Here is a 12,174-nt window from a genome sequence, read left to right on the forward strand (position 1 = left end):
AAACCAAGGTTGGATAAAGCACAGGGACAAATAGCCAAACGAATGGAAACACATGAACTATGAACCAAAGGCTGAGGGGTCCCCAACTGGATCAGGCCCTCTGAACAGGTGAGACAGTTGATTGGCTTGATCTGTTTGGGAGGCATCTAGGCAGTGGTACCAGTCCTGGCTCATTGCATGAGTTGGCTGTTTGAAACCTGGGACTTATGCAGGGACGCTTGCTCAATCTGGGAGGAGGGGACTGGACCTGCCTGGACTGAGTCTACCAGGTTGATCCCAGTCCTCGGGGGAGGCCTTGATCTGGAGGTGGTGGGAATGGGGGGGTGGGCTGGGGGGAAGGGGAGGGGGCAGGAAGGGGGAGAACAAGGGAATCTGTGGCTGTTATGTAGAACTGAATAGTATTGTAAAATAAAATAAAAAAAGAAATTTTTCATCCATTTTACATACCAACCACAGATTCCCCTCTCTTCCCTCCTCCTGCCCCCCAGCTTTCCACCCAACTCACCTCCCATCCTCTCCTCCAACAAGGTAGGGCCTCCATGGGGAGTCAGTAGAGCCTGGTCCATTCAATAGAGGAAGGTTCAAACCCCTCCCCCTGCACCAAGGCTTTGCAAGGTGTCCCACCATAGGTAGTGGGCTCCAAAAAGCCAGCTGGTGTACCAGGGATGGATCCTGATCCTAGTGCCAGAGGGCTCCTTAAGCAGATCAAGCTACACAAATGTCTTGTTAATGTAGAGGGCTAATCCAGTCCCATGGAGACTCCACAGCTATTGGTCTAAAGTTCATGAATTCCCACTAGTTTGGTTTGGTCATCTCTGTAGGTTTCCCCATCATGATCTTGTCCATCCCTATTCCTAATATAGAACATGCTATTGCTCTCTTTCTCTATTCTCAATATGAAAATGATGTCACTGACTTAGAAAGGTATTTTATATGTTTATTAATGGTTTGGTCCAGGAAGCCATAACAACCCAAGACTGTCTAGGAGCGCCTGATGAAAGCACAAAGGGAACTTTAGTCCAGTGTCCTCATCCAAGATCAGACATGAAGCCAGTCTGACACTGGGGCCATTGCTTCCTAGGAGATGAGATTGCAGGTCTGTGGATAGGACTCTGCCTCCTGGGTTTGGTTCTTATCCTAGAGGATCTGGTTGATGTTCCCCATGCTTTCTTTCATAAAACTGATTTGTCTCTCTGCTAACCTTGTCCCTTTCCCTACTGCTAATAGTATATGAGATAGTGTGTTTCTTAATAGATTTGTGTGGTGTAAGGCATAACTTTTGCAATATCTCTCATCTAACTATTGATTTTCTCTTCTTTATTTCTTAGACTAGTGTAGCTGGAGGGTTTTTTGGTCCTGCCTAGCCCCACAGACCCTGCAGCCACTTGTAAAATAATCATTTAGAAGAAGCTTATATTAATTAAAACTGTTCAGTCATTAGCTCAAGCTTACCACTGACAAGCTCTTACATTTAAACTAACCCATTTTGGTTAATCTATATATTGCCACATGTTCCATAGCTTTACATGTGTATTATATGGTGCTCCTTAGGTGGCTCACTGGCATCTCCTGACTCAGTCTTCCTCTTCCCACAATTTTCCTTGTTTGCTTATCCTGACTATACTTCCTGCCTGGCTACTGGCCAATCAGCATTTTATTTATCAGCCAATCTGAGTAACACATTCACAGCATACACACTGATATCCACAGCATTAACCCCTTTCTTTTTTTCAAAAAGGAAGATTTTAACTTTAACATAGTAAAATTATATATAACAAAACAGTTATCAAGCAAGAATTACAGTTACAATATCTAGTCTATCTGTATTTGGCAAAATTAAAGAAAATATTCTATCTATCCTATATTTGTTAGTCTAAAGTTTTATGTCTAATTTACTTTATCATAACAAAGGAAAATAATTATAGCTATCTAGTCTTCAACTGCATCAAAGAACTCAGAATGATATAATATTATCTAAGTAAACAGGTAGAGCATTTTAAGCACCTTAGACTAGGTCTTCCCACTCAACTCCTCAATTTTCAGGACCCATATTCATGCTTGTTCAGATCAGTTCTGAATTATTCTGGTTCATGCTACATTATATTAAGATGACTTCATCATTCAAATTTCAGCTTTATTGAGATATAATTGACAGAAGGTATATATTCAGGGTAAAAATGTTTAAAATGTTTTACATGCATCTTCATATGTAATGTGTTAACAATGAAAAAAGAGGTCCTGAATTTGAAGGAGAGCAGAGAAGGATCTATGGAAATGTCTGGAAGGAAGGAAGGGAAGAGAAAAATGCTGTAATTATAGTGGAATCTCAAAAATGAAAATTAAAAGACAACACAAAAAATGAAACTTTCTTCATTCCTTTCTTCTTTCCTCATTTTATGCATTGGTCACTAGCAAAGCATTTGCCTTTTTTATAAAATTCAGGGACAACAGAAGCAGAGTCCTCAAATTTCTCAGGATTTCCTAGAGACTGGTCATGTCTGCACTATGACTGTGCACCTGAGACAGATCTTGGTTTCTGGCATCCCTGAATCCTCCCTCTCCCACAGAATGCAGAGTGTGATCTCCCTGGATTGGTAGAGGCCAGAGTATATTCTCAGGTTGGACTTTTCTGCCTGGAAGGTGGGAGGTTCACATGTCCTTGTCTCGGGGTCACGATGCACAGCTGGGCATAGGTCACATCATGTGGCTCCTCTGTTGTAGCAGCCTGCAGTGGGAAAGTGTAGAAGAAGGTCTATGTTGGGCACCGGGAGCATGGGGCACTAGAGAAGTCAGGACCCACCTGCTCATCTATCACTTGATTTGCTTTTGACTGTGTGTCATTTGAGGCCAATAATTCCTTTGGCATGAGAGAAGAAGAGGTGATCTCTGTCCTTCTGAGTCTTGAGGGCTTCACCTGGGCATACAAGTCTTTGGAGGGAACTTCCTCATGTTGGCTCTGCAGCAGAGAGACAATGTAACAAAGGGAGTTGGCCTGGTTTCCCAGAGGCTCTCCACCCATTCTTCCACATGGGAGCAAGAATGATACTTCAGACATTTTTATCAAACTAAACTGTTGCTGATGGGGTCTTCTGGGACTTTCTAGGGACTTTGTGTGCCTGCCATTTACTTCTCTGTGCTTCTGAAATATTATCCTGACACACTGATGTACTCTCCACTGCCTCCCTCTTTTGGAAAGAGAATATCCCTATTCCAAGGACACTTGGATCTACCATGCTCCATACCTAGATGTGCCATGTCATCACAGGTTTGTATGAAATTCTACCCAGGCTTCTCCACAGAAGGCTTCTTTCAAGTTCCCTTTAAATTCACACTGATCATCTCTGCCTCACATAACTCAGCCCACATCCTCTAATATATTTCCCTCATACACTTTGCATTGCTCAGAATCTGTTTATCTCCATATCATTTCGCATCTGAGCTGTCACAGTGGGTATAGAGTTCTGTCCCTGACTATAAATGCAGCTCTTACAGAAGCGTGGTCAAGAGGGAGACACGGGAGCTGGGGAGAGGAGTCAAGCAGCAGAGTGGTTGCTATGCAAACATAAGCACCTGAGTTTGATCCCTGTGGCCACATAAAAGAAGGCTGAGCAAGAATTCACATGCCTGGGGCCTAAGTGATGTTGAGGGAGCAACTGGTACCCAGTGCTCAGTAGCACCAATCCACCCAAATAAATAGCACCATGGAAATGAAAAGAGCCTATCAGAGAAAATGAGTTGGGGAAAAATAGAAGAAGACATTGGATGTTGACCCCTGTCTTCTGCTTGTGCTTAAGCACATGTGCACACATTCTCAGGCACATGGTTCTCACTTACGTGTGTTGCCTGTTCATTTACTTGTTAGTTTTATCACTAGAGTTTAAACCCAAGGTCTTAGACATCTAAAGTAATCACTTTACCATTCAGCTACAACTTATGAACCTCATATTCTCTTCTGAGCCCTTAAAATCACTCTAGAAATCAGACAGATGTTGAGAAGTCAGAAAGTTGGGGCCATATTGTCAAAAGTAAACAAAGAAAGAATGAGATCATAGCATACACAATATAGGTGCTTCAAGAAACAAGGAGCCAGCTATGGATGATACGAAGGTCTGAAAAGGGGAAGAACAGAGATTACTTTGGCATTATATTGGATCATAAGTTCTTAGCATTGTGGATAATCAAGAGTCTCACCAGGACATCCAGCTTCATGCTGTCTGCAGGCTGTGTAACCTTCACAGTAGCATCTGTCATAACAAAACATGCAGGTCTTCCCCCGGCCAGATTCCCAGGACATCTCAATTCCCCAGACCCCTACGATATCCCAGATATGGAAAGATAATTTGTAGTGGGGTGAGGGTACTTAGAGGGAGTTCAGTATCCCAGACCCTCCACCAGCCCTGTTATGCTATAATGTCAGACATCTCCCTCCTGGGCCCTCATTTTCTCACACAGTATTTCTTCCTGGGTGGCAGGAGCTGGGCTGGAGCTGGAAGAAACAAGAAGACAAATGTCAGTGAAGGAAGTTGGGCAGATGTGGTCTATGGTCCTGGGCATGAAGTTACCTGTTCTGGAGTCTTCTGTCCCTGTTCACTGAATCTGCAGGAGGCTGCAAGTCAGTCTTTGCCTGAACTGCAAGAGAGGAAGGACCCTCAGCCAAGGGGCTGTGGAGACCCTTACCTAGCACCTTGAGGACTAGAAGTCACCTTTGCAACTCATTGCACATATGTTAAAAATCTTTCAGGAGTTGAAAAAGTCTATACAATACAGGATATTACACATGTTTCCAGAGAACATTTTGTGTTCAGATTGTGCAGACGTGTTTCTAAGTTAATCTGTCCCAGTCTGGGCTTTCACTGAGGATGGTGCCCTGAGCCCCTGCTTAGATAGCCCAGATTGGGACCCACTCCCCACTGAGACTCAGGCTTCCCACACCCTACTCACCTCCCTTTCTGTTTTTCTTCTGATGCCTGAGTGTGAGAAGAAGGGAGATGGTGAGGAGGAAGAGCAGTAGGAAGAAGGCCACAGAAACCCCGATCACGGCCTTTTGATAGCTTACCAGTCCTAGAGGACAAGGGACATCATGAATGAGGAACTGTAAATGAGAATCTACTGTGTGAGAATAAAGAAGCAATCGGAGTCTGCATGGAGCTGCACTAGGTCCTCTGCATATATATTATGTTTTGTGTTTTGTGGGGGACTTCTGACAGTAGTGATGAAGGTGTATCTGACACATTTGCCTGCCTTTAGGATGCTCTTCTTTCTGTTGGGTGACCTCACCCAGCCTTGATGTGACTGTCTATGTCTGATGTTATGGTATCATATTGTGCCATGTTCAATTGATGCCCCTCAGTGGCCTGCTCTTTTCTGGGTCAGGGGTAGTGAATCTGAAGCAGAGTGGATGTGGGGGGGGACTTGAATGAGTGAAGGGAGGGGAAGCTGCAATTGGGATGCATTGTATGAATGAACAATACAGAGAGAGATGATGATAGATAGTTAGATAGATAGATAGATTAGATAGATAGATAGATAGATAGATAGATAGATAGATAGATAGATAGAAAGAAAACCTACTGTGTGAGTACCCCATGTTGGGTCTTTGTATTTGCTGTATCTCATTCTAATAGCCATGCGACACAGGACCATCTCTGAATACTTTCAGTCAGTTTTCCTGCCCTAGATCAGCCTGAAGGATGGTGCATAGCTGAGGACTGAGTCCAGGATATCTGTCCTCCCACTTTGTTCCATACACTGGAGCTAAACCTCATGAACAGGAAGGAAAGATCCTGAATGTCCTGTCCTAGCCCTGTACCACACCCCAACACAATGTCTTCAACACAGTTTTAGATGGGGCAGAACCACTGTGGAGCAGAGTTCTAGAATCTTTCTCTATAAGTATGTGAAACAGATGAGATCATCATTAAAAGGAACTTAATGTCTTTGCCAGGGCTTCTCCATTTACATGTGTAGAAACTAAGAACCTCACAAGACATAGGGTACTGCATGTCAACCTCTCCAGACAAGATTGTACCAAGCACATAACTAGCTTTATCCCTGCTGGACCCACCCTGCGATAGAGTTCTTGCTTAGACCTCTGCTGTCAGACACAACAGAGATGAAGAGCTGTTTTTCATGGCCTGACACACTTGGAGGGTGAAAATCAGGGCAATTGATACCTGCTCCTCTTTCATGTACTTCAGCCTAGGACAGATCAACAGTATCACTCTTCATTAGGATGCCTCATTGCAACCTAGCTTCTGAGCCTCTGGGTTTCTGGAGACCATGTTGGGGTCTCTGCTTCACACCTAGTAGCTTGGTCATCAGCCAAGCTGATAAAGGAATGTAGACTCATAGGGACAGAGAATCTGCACAAACTCAGGGTGAAACAACTTTTTTAGATTAAAAAATCTAAAACCTCTATAGGAATGGATTTTTGGACCCTAGGAGACTGTGGAAAATTTGTTGGGGGAATGATGTGTAGAAGCCTGCACTAACTATCTCATATCTTCTCAGTCTCATGTCTACACTGCAGCCTCTTCAGAACCTCCCAGCTTCCTACCTGGAATCTCCTAGGTTCCCAAGAAGAGAGTGAGATGGTCATTGAGAAATCTCAGTTCATTTCTAAATCTCTGCATAGGAGACCCTCTTTTCATAACCCTCCCTTGGATAAACTTACTCCTACCCCAGTCACAAGTTTCCGAGGTCAATTATCCTGAGTAACCCTCTGAGCTAACAAAAGTCTGGATCACCTCACCTGAGACTATGATCTCGATGGGGACACTGGAGTATGACAACAGGTAAGGGGATGAGCTGTTAGAACCAAAGCATATGTAAAAGCCCCCAAAGGCTGAGGTAATAGCACTCATGAAGAATTCTGCCTCATATTGTAGATCTTGAGACTTTGCTCTTTGTTGCATGTAGGGATGGGCTGCACCTTCCTTGAACAGAAAGAAAGTGTCCACTGGGTCTGATGATTGACACAGCAGGGTCACATTCTCTCCTGAGGACACAGTAGTACCTGGATGCACTGAGATATTGGGTGTGACAGGGAGGTATCCTAAAGAAAAAAAAATAAAGTGACTGAAGGACTACAGTCATTGCTTTAAGCCCCCACCCATCTTTCAGAATCTAGTCTCTATATTCTAAAAGACAGTCCTTTCTCCACTGTCTTGTTCTTAGACCTATTCATCCCTGGCATGCTCACCATCATCTTGATGAATCCCAGGTCTCCACCCAGCTGAGTCTGTGCCAAGATGGGTCCATACTAAATGCACTACATTGCTCACCTGTGATCATGATGTCTAGAGGGTCACTGGGGGCTGACCACTCAGAGGAGAAGCTCTGTGCACCAAGGCATCTGTATCGACCACCAATGGAGAAATTCACTGAGGCTAAGGTGAAGGTGGCTTGAAAACGTCCAGCCTGGGGCTGATGAACATAAACTTGAGTGAGGTCACTTCCTCCCACTTTGAACAGAGCAAATCTGTCATAACTTATCTCAGAGGAACACTTGAGTGTCAGGTTCTCTCCAGGGGCCAGGACAGGGACATTTGTGGTCAGCAAAGTGGGCTTCCTTGACAGCCCTGGAAGAAAGAGAGTCAGGAAGTCATCCACTTGACTCTTGTTACATTCAATATCCCATCCTACTTTGAAAGTTACATGGCCTTTTCTACTCTGGGTCTTAGGAATCAAGATTTCCCTTCAGCCATCATGGCCTCAATCCCACCTTGAGGCAGCAGCACTAATAACAAAGAGTTTCCAGTGTCACTTGGTTGCCGGAATGTGGAGACTTTCTCACCTGAGACGTGTATCTCCAGAGGGTCACTGGCCTCTGACCACACATGTGAGGTATTTGTATAGTTTCCATAACATCTGAAGGGCCCATGTGTGCTGGATGTCACAAGGATCAGAGGAAACAGAGCCTGGGACTGTCCAGTGTGTAATAACTCTGCCTTTTGGAACCTGGAGAACTTCAGATCTGCACCAGTCAAAATGAACCCATCATATCCTTTGGATGAGACACACTGAAGGGTCACATTCCCACGTGAGGTCACCACAGGGCTGGGCACAGCTGACAGAGTAGGTTTGCCATGGTAAACACCTAGGAGAGGAGCAGGCAGTCTGTAACACAGCCAACACTGACTCCAGCAGACGGGCTACGGAAGCACACCTGTGGGAGACTATTTCCTGTGGACAGAGGCAAAGATTGTGACACTTAGTGTCCTCTCACCTGTCACCACCAGTTCCAGGGAGTCACTGCGCTCGGTCCACCCTGTAGATTCGTAAGAGTAACAGCGATATTGCCCTGCATGATGCTTTTCCATGGATGCTATGGAGAACATGACCTTTTTGCCAAGACCTTTTGGAGTTTGATGGAACCAGGGTGCTGGACTTCCTTCTTTATACAGGAAATATATTTGGGTTTCCTTGGTCCCCTCACACCAGATGGTCACAGGATTCCCTGTGCTGATGACAGAGCCTGGCTCAGCCCAGAGGGTGGGTTTCTTGAGGTTTCCTATAAGAAAGAAGGAAAGGAAGAGGTAAGACTTTGAGTAGTTTCACAATAAGTCAAACATGCTACTTATCTTGAAATGTACTCCTAAATAGCAAAAGGACCAGTAATGTCATGGGAAGACTCAGTCTCATGAGCCTCCCAAGATCTCATCTCACTATGTCCTCCCCTCAGTCAGCACAGTGACTCCCACAGTCTGCATGCTGTGTCAATTATCTCAGGAGCCCTAGATGCTCAGACATATCACACATTATGGTCTCGACCTGTGTCAGGTGCAACGTGATACCACAGAGAGTCTGAGGCTTCCTCACCTGAGACCAGGAGCTCCAGGACGTCGCTCCCTTCTGACCACACCTGAGAGTTATTTGTGTAATAGCCATAGCATCTGAACCTCCACCTCTGGCTGGAGGTCACTGGACCCACTGGAAACTCAGCCAGGAACATCCCAGTGTGTGTGTGTCTTGAGCTCTGACGGATGGAGAACTTCTGACCATTATTTGTTAAAATGAACCAGTCGTATCTCTGGCTTGAGGTACAAGAGAGGGTCACAGACCCTCTTAAGTTTACCACAGGATTTTGCATGGTTGACAGAGTGGGTTTGTTATAGACTCCTAGAAGAAACACACATGGAAAATTAAAGAGGATCACAAAGCCTGAAATGTCCCCCATGGCTGTCCTTTGATGGGAGGTAGTGTTAGTGCAGTCTTTTCTTGAGAGTGACATCTGGGGTTAAGATTTCTGGTGTCTTCTCACCTGTCACCACCAGCTCTAAGGGGTCACTGCGCTGTGACCATCCCACAGAGGTGTAGGTGTAACAGTGATACCGGCCTGCCTGCACTTGTGTCACAGATGGAATGGTGAATTTTGCCTCGGTGCTGTTGTCTGTTTGAGTCTGTTGGTCCCAGGGCTCTTCGATTCCCTCTTTATATATCACATACATTAGGGTTTCTTGGGTCGCCTGACACCAGATGGTAACAGGATTCCCTGAGGTGATCACAGAGCCAGGATGAGCCCAGATGGTGGGTTTGTGAAGGGTCCCTGCAAAGAAGTAGGGGCGAAAAGGAGCATCTGTTAGGAGACTATCACAGAGAAGGTCACCTGTGCAGAAACATGTAATCTGATCTGCAATACCAAAAGGGCACGTAAAGATCACACTTTTCTCTGGATCTTAGGTTCTATTGTTACTATCAATCCTGGTTTCCACACCTCAAGTCTAGCTGTATCACACATTTTATGACATTGGGTTCAGTAGTCTTGGCTCTCATTCACCCACCACATACCAGGTCCATTCCTGGAATCCTGCGTCAGTTGTAATGTCCATCAAAGGGAAGTCCTGCATTTCCTTACCTGAGACCAGAAGCTCTAAGACGCGACTGGGCACTGACCACAGCTGGGAGTTGCTGGAGTAATACCCATAGCATGTGAACCTCCACCTCTGGTTGGGGGTCACAGAACCCACAGTGAACACAGCTCCAAAGAGCTCAGAGTGTCTATTCGGTGAGGGCAAACCCGGGGAGAACTTCTCATCGTCCTTCATCAGAATGAACCTGTCATATGGATGTTGTGACACACATTGAAGGGTCACATTTCCTCCTGTGGTCACCACTGAGCTGGGAAGGGCTGACAGGGTGACACTGCTCTGTTGAACTCCTAAGAGAGAAGAGGGCAAGAAACATACATGAAGGTGTAGTGTGTTTAAACAGTCCTTCAGATCAACTCAACCTAACGATAGTTCCCAAATCCACTTCCTGACAACTATCTGTCCACACACAAAGGCCTTTATTTATTAATTTTAATAACATTTGCTGTAACCTCATATGCCCACATGAGCAATATGAGAAGCATTTTCTCCTCTTCACATATTTAAAAGGGGACCCCACTGTGAACATACTCCTTTCCGCAAGGCAGATGCTGGGGTTGTAGAGGGGTCCTCTCACCTGTCACCACAAGCTCCAAGTAGTCACTGTGTTCTAATGCACCATTGGGGCTCTTATATTCACACCTATATTGGCCTGCATTGTTCCATTCAACTGATGAGATAGAGAATTTGACCAAGTTCTCGGTTTCTATTAGGGTTGTTGGTAACAAGCAATCTGGACTTCCTTCTTTGCAGAGACGGTATTCCTTGGCCACTAAGGGCCCTTGACAGAAGAATGTCACTTGGTTTCCAGTCATTACCACATTTCTTGGAAGTGCTCGGAGTATAGGTTTAGAGAGGACCCCTGCAAGGAAAATGACAACTGGTTCCCCAGAACTCCCTCTCAGATATGAGCTCTCAGACCCAGGACATTCTCAGGTACACCCAGTATCAGCCCACACCTGTTGTTCTCCATCTGCTCTGTTCAGGAGGTTTCTGTGGTCCCCACAAATGATGTTCAATCTGGGACAGCTGTGAAGACACTCACCTGCCAATGCTGGGATCCAGAGGACCAGATGACTCAGTGCTGCAAAAGAGATACCTGTGTTTGCACTGAAATATCAGAAAGCCCTCAACTTCCAGACATCTAAGCTGCTGAGATTTCCTGAGGGCACAAGGTATGCCTGTGGGGTGGATTCCTCTCAGACAAGAATTCTCCCTCCCCATCTTGGCATCTCACCAACACACAGCAGGGATGTGAGAAAAGTTGTCATGGCATCTTCCAATTGCCACAACTTTGCAGATAGTTGGTCCCTTTGTCAAATGGAAAGAAACAAATTGTATGGGCTATGAAGGCTGTCTTCTCCTTCAAATCATGAAGATGTAAAAAGAGTATCCCTTGAGGAACAGGAACTCCTCTTCTCAGACACATGATGCTTCTTTTACCAGTGCTGTGGTGGGTTGGGCTACAGAATATGTGGCTTCTGCCTCTTTCTGGTTCTTTAGTTTTTGTGTTGGTTTCTGAGACAGAATCTCTTGAATCTCATGCAGTTTTCAGTCTTCTTCCTCTTATTTCTCAGCTTCATTCGGACTGGGATTACAAACGCAAATCTGATTGTGGTCTCTTCTTAAAAATCATGTCCGTTTTAAACATCCAATTCTGCCTGAATGTTCCCAGTGACCATGGACCAAGACATAACATAAAATGAACCTGGTGACATTCCGATGCCGCCCCCCTCACCTGAGGGTTCGCAGAGCTGGTCTTTTTCTCTCAGAGGTTCTTCTTGGTTTTCCTTGACTCCAACAGCCAGACCAAACTCATGGATGTTTTCCCATCCAGCCCGAAAGATCCTTTGTGACTGTTGTGTGAACTTTTCCTCGAGAAACATAAACAATGCTTACTCATCCCAACTGTGACAGAAACAGGCAAGACTCTGAAAAATTCTAACTGGTGAATCAAAAAGTTATATTAGGGTTCCTTAGAAGCAAGTGGTCAAATGTCTTTGTTCTTGTATTTTGTTTCTGATTGTGTGTTGAGAAAGGATAACAGTGTAGTTCTGACTGTCCCAAAACTCACTATGTAGACTAGACAAGATCCACCAATCAGTTTCAACTCCCAACTGTTGATGCCAATGTGCTCCTCTATGCTAAGCAATATTTGAAACTTTTCAGTGTTTATATCTCTTAAAAAAGCTTTGCCTGAAACTTTTAACTGCCTCTAGTTCTGAGAGGAGAGGAGTAGCCTCAGGACCCTCTATAATATAAAATAAAAACCAAGGAAGGTCTGAGGAATCTGGATGCAGACATC

The 12,174-nt window shown here is 44.9% G+C and overlaps 2 protein-coding genes across 7 annotated transcripts in view; both read right to left on the reverse strand.

The window, feature by feature from the left end:
* LOC114688828 (leukocyte immunoglobulin-like receptor subfamily A member 6) overlaps positions 1–11,327 on the reverse strand; it is a 91,487-nt gene extending 80,160 nt beyond the window's left edge. Inside the window, exons 1-16 of one of the 6 annotated variants that reach the window (XM_037202184.1) lie at positions 11,107–11,307; positions 10,915–10,953; positions 10,447–10,731; positions 9,857–10,159; positions 9,263–9,547; positions 8,821–9,120; positions 8,228–8,512; positions 7,796–8,098; positions 7,284–7,580; positions 6,752–7,054; positions 4,942–5,061; positions 4,563–4,629; positions 4,449–4,486; positions 4,192–4,244; positions 2,801–2,956; positions 2,382–2,725 (exon numbers count right to left, since the gene is read on the reverse strand). In XM_037202184.1, coding sequence (XP_037058079.1) covers positions 2,615–2,725; positions 2,801–2,956; positions 4,192–4,244; positions 4,449–4,486; positions 4,563–4,629; positions 4,942–5,061; positions 6,752–7,054; positions 7,284–7,580; positions 7,796–8,098; positions 8,228–8,512; positions 8,821–9,120; positions 9,263–9,547; positions 9,857–10,159; positions 10,447–10,731; positions 10,915–10,953; positions 11,107–11,140 — 2,979 coding nt within the window. In that variant the 5' untranslated portion in view covers positions 11,141–11,307 and the 3' untranslated portion in view covers positions 2,382–2,614. Of the gene's footprint in view, positions 1–2,381; positions 2,726–2,800; positions 2,957–4,191; positions 4,312–4,448; positions 4,487–4,562; positions 4,630–4,941; positions 5,062–6,751; positions 7,055–7,283; positions 7,581–7,795; positions 8,099–8,227; positions 8,513–8,820; positions 9,121–9,262; positions 9,548–9,856; positions 10,160–10,446; positions 10,732–10,828; positions 10,954–11,106 lie in introns of those variants that run through there. The other 5 variants (XM_037202185.1, XR_005090728.1, XM_037202188.1 and 2 more) reach the window with 5 other exon arrangements.
* Positions 1–12,174, reverse strand: part of LOC114686725 (leukocyte immunoglobulin-like receptor subfamily A member 5) — a 305,493-nt gene that overhangs the window by 53,707 nt on the left and 239,612 nt on the right. The window lies entirely within an intron of this gene.

Source organism: Peromyscus leucopus, chromosome 1, assembly GCF_004664715.2.
Source record: "Peromyscus leucopus breed LL Stock chromosome 1, UCI_PerLeu_2.1, whole genome shotgun sequence".
In the NCBI taxonomy this organism is placed as follows: domain Eukaryota; kingdom Metazoa; phylum Chordata; class Mammalia; order Rodentia; family Cricetidae; genus Peromyscus; species Peromyscus leucopus.